Raw genomic sequence first — 17232 nt, forward strand, 5'->3', positions numbered from 1 at the left:
AGCCAACAAGACTCTGGTGTGCTTGCTGACTGGTTTCTGTAAACCTTCCACCGAGACACGGTTCCGGTCCCCTAGAGTGAGAGGCGTCTGCTCTCAGAACCCCCAGAAAAAAAGCCCGTCAGGGAAGATGGTGTAATACTCCCTCCCACAAGATGACATGCTCATTAGCCTTCCTAAGGCAGCAAGTCTCAAAGGGCTGCCCCCTGTGAAATGTGAATCTAGGCTCCCCTTCACAGGAGAGGAAGCCAACCCCCTTCTCCAGAGCCCCTTGATACCTGAATAGGCAGGAAAATTAACCAGTCAGGTAGGTGTAGCCCTCCCTCCCCCCATGCTAGTACCACCCCTAAGGTGGGCTAAGCCGAGGTGAACACGATTTTTCAGAGCTAGCCATCTTTGAGATGGCATACCTAGGAATTCTGATACCGGGTTATGCCCACTTCCCACAGGAAGTGGTCATATACGGGGTGTAGTGACCCCAAGGGTCAGTAGCCCATTGGCTACTACCCTACACACCTTAAAGCCGCTAAAATCAGTATTTAGCGGTGCCCCTGGAACCAGAGAAGCAGATCCTGATGACTTAAAAAGACCAAGAACCCCAGAGAGCTGTGAAAGCGGAAGAGGAGGAAAAAAGCAGGTGATCTGGTACCAACCCTGTGAGCCTGTTAGCCTCCCTTGTCGAATATCTGCACCAAAGTCAACTTGTCCTGCAGCTGTGTCTCCAGAAACCTGCGAGGACTGCCTGTCTTAGAAAAAGGCTAAAGACCTTCTGCGGACCTGTTCTCCATCAAACTCCAAAGAAGGGACTTTGAATCCACCCTGAACTGCCAAAACCTGAAGTCACCACTGCGTCCTCCATCTCAGACCTAAGTAGATGTGTATAATTGTTGCCAACAAGGTTCCCTAGCCCTCCAGAGACTGAGTGCCTTGTGGTTTCATACTCATGAACTCTCTGGCAACGCCTGCAGCCTCTGCACGCAGACCCCCTCCACTGGGACTGCTCCGGTAAGGCAAAACTGATACCTAAAGACACCTCTGCACTTGTCGCCCTTGAGCTATTCAACAAACAACCCACCTTATAGGAAAGGCAAATAAAAGAGGAATTCCACTGGCCCTGTTGGACGTGGATGCGGAGAAGTAGTTCAACAGGCCAGTTGGAAATTTCTAAACAAAAAAAATGTTAAAGTTTGAGTTGGGGGAAGAATGGATCTGCAACACCACAGAGCCAGGATTGCACGAAATAGGATTTTACTAGAGGTAGCTATAGCACCAGGCCAGTCATAAAACACCACGCACTCTGTACAAAGCCAACACCCATCTCCTTTTTGAGAAAATTAAAAAAGGTTTAAGTAGAAATTGTAGGAAGCATGCTCTTTATATGATATATGCATTGGCTGCAAGAAAAAAATAAACCTGTTACATTGGACAGAAGTGTCACAAGAGACTCATTAATAGTTACAAAATGTCAATGCCCTTTATCTTTACATAAAAAGTGGTAAGTAGACGAATGGGAATTTTATAAATGTGGTGCCCTGGCTATGTAACCCTCTCCTACCCTCCTTGAAGATGCATGTGCCTTATCTTCCCATCGTTTACAAACCTAGCACCCCCATCCTCTAAACTAAACAAACAATTGCAAGCAGCTCTAGTCCCGTCCTGTTCAAACATGCAGGATCCGGGACATGTCAAGCAACAGGGGTAGAGAGAGAGACCAGCAGAGAGAAGTGCAAAGAAGTATGGGCTACAGTGAAAGCGGTTCTCAGCCCAGTCCAGGTAGCATCAGCAGCAGCAAGATGGGCTGAAGAGGGAAGTAACAGGCAGGCAGCAGCTCGTGTCCTGCTCCCCATGACTCATAAGGGAGTGGCTAGGAAGCAGGAACACGGCCAGAACTGTATTGACGGCCTTTTCAGAAGCTCATGGTGTAGAGAAAGTATCAGCTTAGTACCTCATCTGAAATTGGGGTCCTGGAGAATCTGGGGAGATTTTGATGCGGGCAGGCTTAACTCAACATGTCGCACTTACTTTATGTGTGCCTTTTCCATAAGTCCAGTCAATGTGTGTCTGTTTACAATAATAGCATTTTAATATCACATTGATTGAATGTACAGGCTGTTTAAGATGTACAGATTGTCTTCTAATACTCCAGACAGAGCTTGCTTCCTGCACGTAATTTTCCACTGAGCCCTATTCACCTTTAATCATGCTATTTCGAACGGAGAACATTTGAAGCTCTGATATTAAAAACTATATCTTGAATATACTTCCTATTAAATCACTTGTTCTCTATTTAACTGTTATTGTATTGAGTAGTTACGGTGCAGAGTCCTTCACTGATAACACCATCTTTCCAAATTAGGGGCAGTCTTTACAAATTCCAAGCTAAACAGTTTTTTCTTATGCTCATAGAACGACCTTCAGTTATGGCTGTCTCATGTGGCCTTTTGCAAAAAATGGGTAAGCAAACGATCTATTTGTTGTTTTCTTTTTTGATTCTGTTCACGAGCAGGATATAAACTACTCTTAAGAGTTTACTACACATGCATAGAAGGTGTTGCGATGCATTTATTTTCTGACTGCGCATCGTTTAATCTAGTAATAGGCAATTTCCTTGGTGTCAGGAATACACTTTATTTTGGCTGAAAGTTGCCAGTTGTATATTATGTGGTGTCTATACTTAGAAATAAAAGTGTATACCTTTTCATTGGTTTTTGGCAGTTGTGAGTATGATCTAAAATACTGTTTTCCTAGTCTTCGCACGTGGCAAAAATTGGCCCTATGTTTGCATTGTTGTTGATGCAGAGCTTTCTTTATTTTGTTAGTGGTGTACATTTCCACTTTGGTAATTTTCTTTCTAGTCAGTGCTTCCTATGTGTAAACAAAACACTTTGACAAAAATGGGATAGCTTTAAAAAAAATATGACATTTCCCTTTCAGAACTGCAAAACGCAGCTGAGCAAAATATTCTCTTCAATGTTGGCAATTCATCCAGACAAGCCAGGTAATGTAAAAGGTGGTGGGGGTTATTATGTCTTCATTTTTGCAGGCATTTCTTTGAGCGTATCATATTTTCCCACTTACCTAGATGAGGAGGTGGTCGGGTATTTGTGTGTTTTCACTTTAATGAAATGAAAAACAAGAAAATAACAGCCGGCTCTAAGCTAACAATCCACGTGAGTAATTTCCTTCTCCTTGGAAAATGCTCTCGGGAGCAGAGTTAAGCATTATAATTTTACAAGTAAGCCCTGGAATAAGACAAGTCATGAAATAATTACATCCCTGTAGAATAAACACTATTTGCCCTCACCAAGCAGGTGTTAAGTGGGCTACAACCTTTATTCTTGGATCTTCATGCAGTGACCTGATAGTATTGTGTGCTACATCTTGGAGCTTTTCTCAATGAAACCAGGGATTGGTACACACATTCGCGATTTTCACTGTCATCTTGTCAGTTTGAGTTATTTTTATGTTGTTCGAAACAGCATTTGTTCAGTTAAAAAACAGTCTTATTAGGGAGCCCGATATTTCTGTTAACTTTGAAGGTTCCAAGATTTTTGTCCATCATATGTCTTTCTAGACACGGATTCTAGAGCTTAGCGTGTGTCTTTGTCAGCTTCGGTGCCCTTGCTTCTTTCAGTGGTACATATTATGATTTTTACAAATACTTTATTTGTTTTATGTGATGTGTATCATTATTTAACAGCAATATGAAGTCTTGAAAAATGTAACTACATACAAACTCTTGTTTCTCTTATTGGAGCTTTTTGACACCCAGCTATGTAGCATATCTGTCTTGTGTTGATTGTTTGTACAGAGTTTTCTCTGACATGTACTGTGGAAAGTTTTTATTCTTAAGTGTTGACAGGGCCATTTCACAGCCACTTAAGGCATATCTAAACCGTGTGGTGTGTTCTGTTGTAAGTGTATTTCGGCCTAGCTATAACCAGTGGAAAGTCTTACAACCAAAATGCAGATGGTGGTGTAAATCAAAGGACAGAGTGAATCGCAGTCAGTTACTTAAATAAACCACTTCAAATGCTAGACAAAGAAAATATACCCTGAGCATGCAGAGGTTTCCAAGGTGTCTATAGATCCCTGCACTTGTGTGTGGTTTTATTTACCGATGCCTCCATCCATGTAAATTAATTCATGTGTCTCTTTTGTAGCACTCTGGATCATGGCAGCAAAGTGGGAGATGGAGGATCGCCTTTCATCAGAGAGTGCCAGGCACTTGTTTCTACGTGCTCTCCGTTTCCATCCAGATGCCCCCAAATTGTTTCAGGAAGTGAGTCAATGTTCCGCCCTTGAATCAGGAGGTTCTTTCATTCACATGGAATCCTTATTAAAGCTTCATGTTATTAACATAGGACAAACCACAACTGTGGGAATAATGTCGCTGTCCTGGCTGAAACACTGAGAAGAGATTTTTGGGACTTAATCCAGGATGTACCTTTCACTATCCTTGATGTTTTTAGTTCATCCCTTTGGAACAGTTAAGCAAATGGTATTGAGGAAATGCATAGCCATTAAAGTGTACACCCTGTTGGAGCCATTCACCCTGTTTGAGCTAGTGAGATGTTTGCCAAAACATTTGTGTGTTTTCACCCATTGTATGCCCAGATAGAGGAAAACCAGATGTCTGTATTAAAGCAAGCTATCTGCGTTATGACTAAAAACTGCATACATCAAAATAGCCAGGTGAATCAGACATTTAGATGGAATTGTGTATATTCCTAATCAAGATGCATGTGTATACCAATACATGCTAATATTGATGAATGCTGTTGTAAACACATTGATGCTCAAATATGTTGCACACCTGTGCTGTGCCATGTGTTCTAAGTGTTCTGTCAAATTAATCCTCTTAGGAGTTTGTGTGTGTTGCCCATATGCCCACAGTGGTTCTTGGAAAGCAAATAAATGCTAGGGTTAGACTGGGCCATAACAAAGGGCGATGGGAAAGGAGAAAACGTATCATAGAAGGAAGAAAAAGTTTAAGAGGAGGATGCAAATGGAAGTTGAGAACGGGGACAGAAAGGAACTGCTGGCAATTGCTGGAAACGGCAGGGATCATAACTGATCGAAAAAGGATACATTGACTTGTTCAGAAAAGGGGGGATCATGTCCTGCTTGGAATATATTGGAGCACAAACCATCTACATCAGAGGAAGCCAGGAGTAGCCTGGAAGATTGGGAAGTAGGCAGCGGATGGGTGAAGAAGTTGCAGTAAAAATTTAACTGCAGGGCTTCTTTTTCAACCTTTTTCAGCTGCAGGGACTCCTGTGTTCATTAATTGTGTGTCTAGAGAACTTTGGGCTTACTTCAGAATTGTAGCATGCCGGATGGGTGTTAAGCTGTTGGGAAGCTGGGTCTGAACGGTAGGGTGATCTGATTTGTGGTGCCTGGTCCCTCATGGGTATGGGAGGGACCTTGATTCAAGTCTGGGTATCTGGTGGCTGATATATGTGCCTTGCTTCTCCTACCTAAAAACAAAGACGCTGGGAGTGCTTGGGGGCAGGCTTTAGCACCAGCATAAATTCTTTTAAGGGTCTAGACAGTCAAGAGACAGACATAAGCTATGTTAGACCTGGACTTCCTCAATACTATGTCATGCCTGCTTTATCAAATTAAGTGGAAGCTGGGCTGTGCATCAGGCCATGATCACAAAGTGGGTTCTATACACAGTCAACTTTCTAACTACCTATTCCATGGTTCTATAAAAGTAATGTGTGGGTTGGATTTGGGGAGACTACAAAAAGGTTACAGCTTAATCTGTGAATTGTTTAGGCACAGAGCACTGAGCATGTCCCTTGGTGGCAGCTTTATACCCCTCTACCCCGTGAGGAAGATGTTGCATTATTGTCCAAGTGTAGGACCTTCTTAGGCTGGCTCCTATGGATATTATTTGAAGCCTTGAAGTATAGTTTCTTATTTTGCTGGGTTCTGATGAGTCAATTCAGGTGGGAGCGTTTTTTTGATGGAATAATCTTTCAATAGAGGGGTTGGTGGTATATGGGAGATAAATAGCATGATCATAATGCCTGAGCACGAGTGAGAGCAACAGGTAACCAGTTGTTTCACATTTGTTTGTGGGGCGTATTTGAGAAAAGAACAGTAGCCGCATAGAACTGAAATACATAATATCAAAAAGATCAAAACAGAATTTGAAAAGGGCTGCAACTTACCCACAAGGGTATCCATACACTGAGAGCCATCAGGAATTAGTTGAACAACCAGGTCTTATGTTCCTATCTGAATTCCTGAAGAGAGGTTGAGTTCCGGAGGTGGAGGGAGAGGCTATTCCAGGACTTGGTGGCGAGGTAAGAAAAGGAGCGACCTTCACTGTTGCTTTGGCGTATGTGGGAGATGTGAGCAGGGGACAGGGAGGTACAGTGCACGTGTCTGAAGGGTTGGTGGAAGGTCCTTGATTGTGCAGGGCTTTGTGGTCATGGGTCGTCAGCATCTTGAATTGACATCTTTTGTGGACTGGGAGCCATTGGATCTTCTTGAGGTGTGGGGTCCATTTGGGAAGGTCAAGGATGAGTCTGGCCACCAAATTCGGTATGGTCTGCAGTTTCTTTAGGTGATTGGTGGTGATTCCTGCATAGAGTGCGTTGCAGTAGTCCAGGCTGGTAGTGACGAGGGCTTGACTGACTGGACATCTGATGCTGACTGGAAGCCATCTGAAGGTCTTTCTGAGCATGCAAACAGTAAGGAAGCAGGTGGAGGAGATTGCGTTGATCTGGTTTTTCATGGTGAGTTTGCTGTCCGGGATGATGCTAAAGTTTCGGGCATGGTCTGTAGGAGGTGAAGGTCCTAGTTCAGCAGGCTACCAGGACTTGTTCCACGAGGAGGTGCTGTTCTTGAAGATCAGTATTTCAGTTTTCTGTGTTGAGTTTGCGGCAGTTATGTTGCATCCAGTCAGCTATTCTGGTCATACACAAATGGAAGTTGGGCCTTGTGGTGGATGCTTCTTCTGAGAGAGGATAAATGTTTGGTCTACATAGGATATGATGTTCAGTCCATGAGTTCTGACGCTGTTGGCCAGGGGTGTATGTAGGCATTGAAAGGAGTAGTGCTGAGGGATGAGCCTTGCAGAACGCCACATATGATATCTTTGCGTTCGGAGGTGAACAGTGCCAGGGGGATTTTCTCTTCCGGTGAGGAAGGATGCAATCCATTTCGGGGCATCTTCTTGGATACTGATCTGATGAATCCTTTTGATCAAGGTGTGGTGGGACACGGTGTTGAAGGCTGTTCGGGGGACGAGGAGCATCAGGGCTGCTGCCTCACCTTGGTCTAGGAGGGTTCTGGTATCATCAGTGGCTGCGATTTGGGAGGATTCTGTGCTGCGGTTTGTTTGGTATCCGGATTGGTATGGGTCCAGAAGATCTTAGTTTTCCAGGCATTCCGGCAGTTCTTGGGACTTTGGCAGGAAAGCAGAGTAGCGGGATGGGCCAGTAGTTCTTGAACTAGCTAGGGTTGATGGATTGTTTCTTGAGGAGGGACTTGAATTTGGCGCATTTCCATTCTCTGGGAAGATGGCTGATGTGATGGATGTGTTGAAAATGGCAGTGAGCTAGTTGCTGCTGATCTGGTTTCTAAGGTTGAACAGGTGGTGGGGACAGGGGTCTGTGGGTGTTAGTGAAGGAGTAAAGTTCATGATAGTTTTGGTGTGCTGTGTGGTGAGCTGGTCACAGGCGGTGATTGGGTGGTCAGAGTTTGTGTCTATGGGAGCGAGGAGGCTGAGGATGTCAGAGGTGGCGGGTTTGAGTTTGAAGTATTTTTAGATGGTGGCAATCATGTCATGGAAGAAGTCTGCCAGAGCGTCGCAGAGTTCTTGGGAAGGGGTGATAATGTTTCCAGTTGCTGAGGGTTTAGAGAACTCCATGACGATGCTGAAGAGTTCTTTGCTGTGGTCGGAGCTGGCTTCGAAGCATTCGACTAGGGCATTCTTTTTCGTCTCTTTCAGTAGTTAGTGGTTAGTGATGAGTTGAAAGTGTGTGGTCTGTGGGGGTCCTTGCTGGTGCCCATTTCCTTTCTAGTTTCTTGCAATTGTGTTTCGAGGTTCTTAGTTCCAGTTTGTACCAGCTGACGTGCTTGGTGGATCTCTTGAGTTTGGTTATTTTGAATGTGCAATTCGGTCAGCGCAGTCTGATCCAGGCTGTGAAGTTCTCGACAGCCTGTTTAAGGTTGGTTGTGGTGTCCGGGTGGGAGGTTTTAAGGGCGTCCGTCTATTAGATACTTTGTTCCAGGTGCGGTGGGAGGTGCTGGGTAGCCTGGTGGTGGTACTTGGGGTTGTTGTGATAGTGAAGTTAATGATAGTGTGGTCCGACATGGCTGTACTTTGCTCTGTGGCTAGCTGTGTAAATAGGGTTGAGTGTGTGTCCAGCGTTGTGTGTGGGGTTGGGTCTGCATTTACATAACTCACAGTGGCGTCCCCCACTGCCACCAAACGTATCTTGCCCAAATTACATATTTACAATTGCAGAATGAAAGATGGGCTACACTTGGTGTTGAGTAGCTGCCATCAAGTGCGTGTTGCATGCTGCAAAATATACAGAAATTACACCAAGGTAATTACACAGTATGATGATTAGCTCTGAGAGGAATGTGTGCAGACATCAAGATTTTGTCTTACTTTTGAAATGTTGGAAAGTATTAACTATATTATGTGAAGATTCAACATTTCTAGGCAAGGGCTCTACAACCTAAGGACAGCAGTGCATAGCTGTAATTTGTGTAAATGAACAATTGGCGATTAATTTAAATACCTGTTGCTTTCAGTTGTCGATTCCAGACTCCCAGAAAGAGCAAACTTTGATTCTGTTCTGTTCTGCAGTATTTCAGAATGGAGCTGATGCATGCAGAGAAGCAGAGAAAGGAGAAGGCAGAAATTGAGCAGGCAAAGATGGATGTGGTAAGAAATCTCAGCGTCTTTCTTATTTTTCCTTTATATACTTAACAACCACGAGGGTCTGTTGGAAATAAAACAGGAGGTAATCCACCTATTTTTGATAATACAGCAGAAGCACTGTACTGACTTTAAAAGATGGTAGAACATAGCACGTTTTGTTAGTCCCTGTAGGAAGTTGGCTCTGTATGTGCTATTTCAAAGTAAGGAATAGCATGCACAGAGTCCAAGGGTTCCCCTTAGAGGTAAAATAGTGGTAAAAATAGATAATACTAATGCTCTATTTTGTGGTAGTGTGGTCGAGCAGTAGGCTTATCCAAGGAGTAGTGTTAAGCATTTGTTGTACATACACATAGACAATAAATGAGGTACACACACTCAGAGACAAATCCAGCCAATAGGTTTTGTTATAGAAAAATATCTTTTCTTAGTTTATTTTAAGAACCACAGGTTCAAATTTAACATGTAATATCTTGTTTGATAGGTATTGCAGGTAAGTACATTAGGAACTTTGAATCATTTCAATTGCATGTATACTTTTCAAGTTATTGACAAATAGCTACTTTAAAAGTGGACACTTAGTGCAATTTTCACAGTTCCTGGGGGAGGTAAGTTTTTGTTAGTTTTACCAGGTAAGTAAGACACTTACAGGGTTCAGTTCTTGGTCCAAGGTAGCCCACCGTTGGGGGTTCAGAGCAACCCCAAAGTTACCACACCAGCAGCTCAGGGCCGGTCAGGTGCAGAGTCAAAAGTGGTGCCCAAAACGCATAGGCTAGAATGGAGAGAAGGGGGTGCCCCGGTTCCGGTCTGCTTGCAGGTAAGTACCCGCGTCTTCGGAGGGCAGACCAGGGGGGTTTTGTAGGGCACCGGGGGGGACACAAGCCCACACAGAAATTTCACCCTCAGCAGCGCGGGGGCGGCCGGGTGCAGTGTAGAAACAAGCGTCGGGTTTGCAATGTTAGTCTATGAGAGATCAACGGATCTCTTCAGCGCTGCAGGCAGGCAAGGGGGGGCTTCCTCGGGGAAACCTCCACTTGGGCAAGGGAGAGGGACTCCTGGGGGTCACTTCTCCAGTGAAAGTCCGGTCCTTCAGGTCCTGGGGGCTGCGGGTGCAGAGTCTTTTCCAGGCGTCGGGACTTAGGTTTCAGAGAGTCGCGGTCAGGGGAAGCCTCGGGATTCCCTCTGCAGGCGGCGCTGTGGGGGCTCAGGGGGGACAGGTTTTGGTACTCAGTCGTAGAGTAGTCCGGGGGTCCTCCCTGAGGTGTTGGTTCTCCACCAGCCGAGTCGGGGTCGCCGGGTGCAGTGTTGCAAGTCTCACGCTTCTTGCGGGGAGTTGCAGGGTTCTTTAAAGCTGCTTCTTGAAACAAAGTTGCAGTCTTTTTGGAGCAGGTCCGCTGTCCTCGGGAGTTTCTTGTCGTCGTCGAAGCAGGGCAGTCCTCAGAGGATTCAGAGGTCGCTGGTCCCTTTGGAAGGCGTCGCTGGAGCAGAGTTCTTTGGAAGGCAGGAGACAGGCCGGTGAGTTTCTGGAGCCAAGGCAGTTGTTGTCTTCTGGTCTTCCTCTGCAGGGGTTTTCAGCTGGGCAGTCCTTCTTCTTGTTGTTGCAGGAATCTAATTTTCTAGGGTTCAGGGTAGCCCTTAAATACTAAATTTAAGGGCGTGTTTTGGTCTGGGGGGTTAGTAGCCAATGGCTACTAGCCCTGAGGGTGGGTACACCCTCTTTGTGCCTCCTCCCAAGGGGAGGGGGTCAGAATCCTAACCCTATTGGGGGAATCCTCCATCTGCAAGATGGAGGATTTCTAAAAGTTAGAGTCACTTCAGCTCAGGACACCTTAGGGGCTGTCCTGACTGGCCAGTGACTCCTCCTTGTTATTCTCATTATTTTCTCCGGCCTTGCCGCCAAAAGTGGGGGCCGGGCCGGAGGGGGCGGGCAACTCCACTAGCTGGAGTGTCCTGCGGTGCTGTGACAAAGGGGTGAACCTTTGAGGCTCACCGCCAGGTGTTACAGCTCCTGCCTGGGGGAGGTGTTAGCATCTCCACCCAGTGCAGGCTTTGTTACTGGCCTCAGAGTGACAAAGGCACTCTCCCCATGGGGCCAGCAACATGTCTCTAGTGTGGCAGGCTGCTGGAACTAGTCAGCCTACACAGATAGTCGGTTAAGTTTCAGGGGGCACCTCTAAGGTGCCCTCTGGGGTGTATTTTGCAATAAAATGTACACTGGCATCAGTGTGCATTTATTGTGCTGAGAAGTTTGATACCAAACTTCCCAGTTTTCAGTGTAGCCATTATGGTGCTGTGGAGTTCGTGTTTGACAAACTCCCAGACCATATACTCTTATGGCTACCCTGCACTTACAATGTCTAAGGTTTTGCTTAGACACTGTAGGGGTACAGTGCTCATGCACTGGTACCCTCACCTATGGTATAGTGCACCCTGCCTTAGGGCTGTAAGGCCTGCTAGAGGGGTGTCTTACCTATACTGCATAGGCAGTGAGAGGCTGGCATGGCACCCTGAGGGGAGTGCCATGTCGACTTACTCGTTTTGTTCTCACTACCACACACAAGCTGGCAAGCAGGGTGTCAGTGCTGAGTGAGAGGTCTCCAGGGTGGCATAAGACATGCTGCAGCCCTTAGAGACCTTCCCTGGCATCAGGGCCCTTGGTACTAGAAGTACCAGTTACAAGGGACTTATCTGGATGCCAGGGTCTGCCAATTGTGGATACAAAAGTACAGGTTAGGGAAAGAACACTGGTGCTGGGGCCTGGTTAGCAGGCCTCAGCACACTTTCAATTGTAAACATAGCATCAGCAAAGGCAAAAAGTCAGGGGGCAACCATGCCAAGGAGGCATTTCCTTACAGTCCCTATATGTTAGTGTCTTTCAGAAATCATGAATAGTGCTGTGCGTTCAGTCTGCTTAAAATTGCTGTATATGACTAAGTCAATATTTTGTACAGAATTGTGATGGTGAAAAAATGGGTTTAAGATGGAAATATTAGGAAAAAGAGAAAAGGGCATAACCCATTCACAGTAGCTTTAAACCTTCTTCAAAAGATTCTTCGATTAGGTAACACACTTACTGTTGAAGAAGCACCATCCACAGTGAAGTTGGTATTAAAAAAAAATTGAGGATGTTTTTTCAGTCTTCCACATCTGTGCTTTCTCAGTTAAAACGATTGTCGGAATGTGCTTTTCTTTGATTAGAACAGAACTTAATTTTGCTACAAAAAGACCTTTTGATAATTTCGTTTTTCTTTTGCTTCTAACATTGTGATGCACACAGTCCTTTGCTGGCGAGCAAAAGATGCATCCTAGGGGGCACCACCAGTTGGGATGTGGGGTAGTCTCATCACACTAACTCCCAATTCGTAACCCGGGCATAAGGCTTGAAATTTACAGTTCCCTGGGGCCAATCCAACTTTGACTGGCAATCTACTCTCTCAGTAACTGGCTTGCATACCAGTGGACCTGACCCCGTCACCACTCCTGCCTGCTGACATTTCGGAGACTAGACTGTGAAGCTAGGGGCCTGCAATGCATGCCTCTGCTCCCAGTTCCATGACACAGAGTGGCAGCCGTCATATTTAAGTGCTCCATTTGAGACATCAATGCAGAGCTAGAAAGAGACCAAGATCAGGCTCATGCTGCAATTGATTTTAATAACCGTTTCATAATGCAGGAAAATGTAGACATTAAAAAGCCCAGTGGCAAAGGCATTGAAGAGGAGAAAGGCGGTAAGGATCAAGTAGAACAGATCTTAGGGTAAGTGACCAGTCCTCCCCCGAGTGGTGGAGAAGAACATTTTGCCACGAGGCAAACAGGTGCTGTTCTAGGACCCTTGGGCAGTGACTTCCACGTACCCACATGGGAAAAGGAGTGCCAATCAGACGAGCTGAAGGCAATAGCGCTCCAAATACTCAGAAGGCTGAAGCACTAAGCAACATTTATAAGCTAGAGTACAGGATGGGATAAAGATAAGGATAAAGGTGACCTGACTGGGACATATCTATCATACCATGCAAGGCAGAGGCATGTTGCTTTATGCATCTCAAATCGTCGAGGATATTCATTGCAGCTGATTCCATTAGCTATGGGTCTTCGGCAACTCCTAAGACACAGGATTTGTCAGATACCTGAAGGGGCTCTGAATAAGAAGTTGATCTTCGCACATGTACATTAAAAGTGATTAGAATTGCTGGCAGGTACTTACACTGATTCATTTAAGCTGCTGAAACAGCAGAGCGACTGTAGTGTATCTTGGGTGAAGTTTTCATGTTGAGTTTAGACATCTGACATGAACCTACACCTTTGAGCGCATCTCAATTCCTTTAAATATAGTGGAGAGAACCAGTGACCACAAAAGACAATTTGTTGATTAGGGTAGAAACCCTTACACCCTACACACATTGGAGGAAGCTGAAATTATAGTTTTGTCCGTCTATTGGTTGACTTCCCCATAGGACATGCTGTAGGAAGTTGGCTCTGTATGTGCTATTTCAAAGTAAGGAATAGCATGCACAGAGTCCAAGGGTTCCCCTTAGAGGTAAGATAGTGGCAAAAAGAGATAATACTAATGCTCTATTTTGTGGTAGTGTGGTCGAGCAGTAGGCTTATCAAAGGAGTAGTGTTAAGCATTTGTTGTACATACACACAGGCAATAAATGAGGAACACACACTCAGAGACAAATCCAGCCAATAGGTTTTGTTATAGAAAAATATCTTTTCTTAGTTTATTTTAAGAACCACAGGTTCAAATTCTACATGTAATATCTCATTTGAAAGGTATTGCAGGTAAGTACTTTAGGAACTTTGAATCATTACATTAGCATGTATACTTTTTACATAAAACACAATAAGCTGTTTTAAAAGTGGACACTGCAATTTTCACAGTTCCTGGGGGAGGTAAGTTTTTGTTAGTTTTGTCAGGTAAGTAAATCACTTACAAGTCTCAGGTTTGGGTCCAGGGTAGCCCACCGTTGGGGGTTCAGAGCAACCCCAAAGTTACCACACCAGCAGCTCAGGGCCGGTCAGGTGCAGAGGTCAAAGAGGTGCCCAAAACGCATAGGCTGCAATGGAGAGAAGGGGGTGCCCCAGTTCCGGTCTGCCAGCAGGTAAGTACCCGCGTCTTCGGAGGGCAGACCAGGGGGGTTTTGTAGGGCACCGGGGGGGACACAAGTCAGCACAAAAAAGTACACCCTCAGCAGCGCGGGGGCGGCCGGGTGCAGTGTGCAAACACGCGTCTGGTTTTCAATGGTTTTCAATGAGAGATCAAGGGATCTCTTCAGCGTCGCAGGCAAGGGGGGGGCTCCTCGGGGTAGCCACCACCTAGGCAAGGGAGAGGGCCTCCTGGGGGTCACTCCTGCACAGGAGTTCCGTTCCTTTAGGTGCTGGGGGCTGCGGGTGCAGGGTCTTTTCCAGCCGTCGGCAAATGGAGTTTCAGGCAGTCGCGGTCAGGGGGAGCCTCGGGATTCCCTCTGCAGGCGTCGCTGTGGGGGCTCAGGGGGGACAACTTTGGTTACTCACGGTCTCGGAGTCGCCGGAGGGTCCTCCCTGAGGTGTTGGTTCTCCACCAGTCGAGTCGGGGTCGCCGGGTGCAGTGTCGCAAGTCTCACGCTTCTTGCGGGGAGTTGCAGGGGTCTTTAAGTCTGCTCCTTGAAACAAAGTTGCAGTTCTTTTGGAGCAGGGCCGCTGTCCTCGGGAGTTCCTTGTTTTGCTTGAAGCAGGGCAGTCCTCTGAGGATTCAGAGGTCGCTGGTCCTTTGGAAAGCGTCGCTGGAGCAGGGTTCTTTGGAAGGCAGGAGACAGGCCGGTAGGACTGGGGCCAAAGCAGTTGGTGTCTTCTGTTCTTCCTCTGCAGGGGTTTTTCAGCTCAGCAGTCTTCTTCTTCTTGTAGGTTTCAGGAAAAACTAAAGTCTTAGGTTCAGGGGAGCCCTTAAATACTAAATTTAAGGGCGTGTTTAGGTCTGGGGGGTTAGTAGCCAATGGCTACTAGCCCTGAGGGTGGGTACACCCTCTTTGTGCCTCCTCCCAAGGGGAGGGGGTCACATCCCTAATCCTATTGGGGAATCCTCCATCTGCAAGATGGAGGATTTCTAAAAGTTAGAGTCACTTCAGCTCAGGACACCTTAGGGGCTGTCCTGACTGGCCAGTGACTCCTCCTTGTTATTCTCATTATTTCCTCCGGCCTTGCCGCCAAAAGGGCAACTCCACTAGCTGGAGTGTCCTGCGGTGCTGGCACAAAGGGGTGAGCCTTTGAGGCTCACCGCCAGGTGTGACAGCTCCTGCCTGGGGGAGGTGTTAGCATCTCCACCCAGTGCAGGCTTTGTTACTGGCCTTAGAGTGACAAAGGCACACTCCCCATGGGGCCAGCAACATGTCTCGGTTGTGGCAGGCTGCTGGAACCAGTCAGCCTACACAGATAGTCGGTTAAGGTTTCAGGGGGCACCTCTAAGGTGCCCTCTGGGGTGTATTTCACAATAAAATGTACACTGGCATCAGTGTGCATTTATTGTGCTTAGAAGTTTGATACCAAACTTCCCAGTTTTCAGTGTAGCCATTATGGTGCTGTGGAGTCCGTGTTTGACAGACTCCCAGACCATATACTCTTATGGCTACCCTGCACTTACAGTGTCTAAGGTTTGGCTTAGACACTGTAGGGGCACAGTACTCATGTACTGGTGCCCTCACCTATGGTATAGTGCACCCTGCCTTAGGGCTGTAAGGCCTACTAGAGGGGTGACTTATCTATACTGCATAGGCAGTGTGAGGTTGGCATGGTGCCCTGAGAGGAGTGCCATGTCGACTTACTCGTTTTTGTTCTCACCAGCACACACAAGCTGACAAGCAGTGTGTCTGTGCTGAGTGAGGGGTCTCCAGGGTGGCATAAGATATGCTGCAGCCCTTAGAGACCTTCCCTGGCATCAGGGCCCTTGGTACCAGGGGTACCAGTTACAAGGGACTTACCTGGATGCCAGGGTGTGCCAATTGTGGAATCAAAAGTACAGGTTAGGGAAAGAACACTGGTGCTGGGGCCTGGTTAGCAGGCCTCAGCACACTTTCAATTCAAAACATAGCATCAGCAAAGGCAAAAAGTCAGGGGGTAACCATGCCAAGGAGGCATTTCCTTACACATGCCCACTTGCAACACTTAGGAACTTGGAAGCTGTTGTTCCCAAAACACCATTAGGAGCATTGCGTGCGGATGAGCATTGCAAGACTAAAGGCTCTATCCCTGTTTACATTTTATGCATTCTAGAACGTAATTAATTCACAGTTTATATGAAAATAATACTGCTTAACTTGCATTGTCACAGTTGCGGGCGGGTCTGATCAGGACTCTGGTTGGGACACCCCTAGAGGTCACCGAATATCCTAAAGAGGTAGTTTACTGGGGCAGAAGAGCAGCTAAAGGCATACACGGAAAGAACAGCTATGGACAGGCACAGGAAAGTAAAAGCAGAGCAACCCTTATGTGAACAAACAGGAAACAGATTACTAATGGACAAACACGCTGGGGTTGCATACAGAGTAAGGCGCAGAACCTCCCACAGTGACAGGGAATGTCAATGCCTCTGTGCAGTTTGCTCTTACAGATAGTTACCCTGCCAGCCCCATAGAAAGGAGGCAGCAGAAGTGATTCTGTCTCTGGATCCTAGATCACAAACAAGGATAGTACTTACACACACACACAAGACACGCTCTTGTGGGTCCAGCTGGACACACAGTGGCGATTCCTGAGAAAACAGCAATAGCACACTGTCACTGTTGGGCACGAAAGGCAACGTATAACACTAGACAAGGATGGGGGCTCGAATTGCCTCCTGGGAACCAGGAGCCAACCCCAGTACAAAGGGAGGACACTTATACACTGGTGAAGACTGATAAAACACTTACCAGACACAAATAACCAAGAAGAAACGGAAACAGAATGGAACAAACTAAGAGACCGAGGCAAGACCTGGCAACAGGCTCCGGCTGAAGCAAAGGCAGGACTAGGACTTGAAAACAGGGCGCAAACCTCTGGCTGGAACAAACAGAGAGGACTGGGAAACTGAAAGCAGGTTCTGGCTGGAACAGGCAAGGACAGGCTGGAATACAGGGTGTAGGAATAAGCAGAAAACAGGACTGGGAAACAGAGAGCAGGTTCAGGCTGAAACAAGGCAGGAGCAGGACAGAGAAACAAGGAGTAGGCTCTGGAAGAAACAGACAGGTCCAAGGCTAAGAGATAGGGTGCAGACTCTGGCTGGAACAATCAGGAGCAGGGCAGAGAAACAGGAAACAGGTTCAAGCTGGAACAGAACAGGAACAAGACTGGAACACCATCCGATAAGG

At 46.4% G+C, this 17232-nt stretch overlaps 1 protein-coding gene across 1 annotated transcript in view; it reads left to right on the forward strand.

The window, feature by feature from the left end:
• Nucleotides 1-17232, forward strand: part of UTP6 (UTP6 small subunit processome component) — a 369699-nt gene that overhangs the window by 71074 nt on the left and 281393 nt on the right. The window contains exons 5-8 of the mRNA XM_069199997.1: nucleotides 2404-2451; nucleotides 2932-2995; nucleotides 4161-4279; nucleotides 8837-8914. Of these exons, the coding sequence (XP_069056098.1) occupies nucleotides 2404-2451; nucleotides 2932-2995; nucleotides 4161-4279; nucleotides 8837-8914 (309 nt within the window). The remainder of the gene's footprint in view (nucleotides 1-2403; nucleotides 2452-2931; nucleotides 2996-4160; nucleotides 4280-8836; nucleotides 8915-17232) is intronic.

The sequence above is a fragment of the Pleurodeles waltl genome, chromosome 7 (genome assembly GCF_031143425.1).
Source record: "Pleurodeles waltl isolate 20211129_DDA chromosome 7, aPleWal1.hap1.20221129, whole genome shotgun sequence".
NCBI lineage: Eukaryota > Metazoa > Chordata > Amphibia > Caudata > Salamandridae > Pleurodeles > Pleurodeles waltl.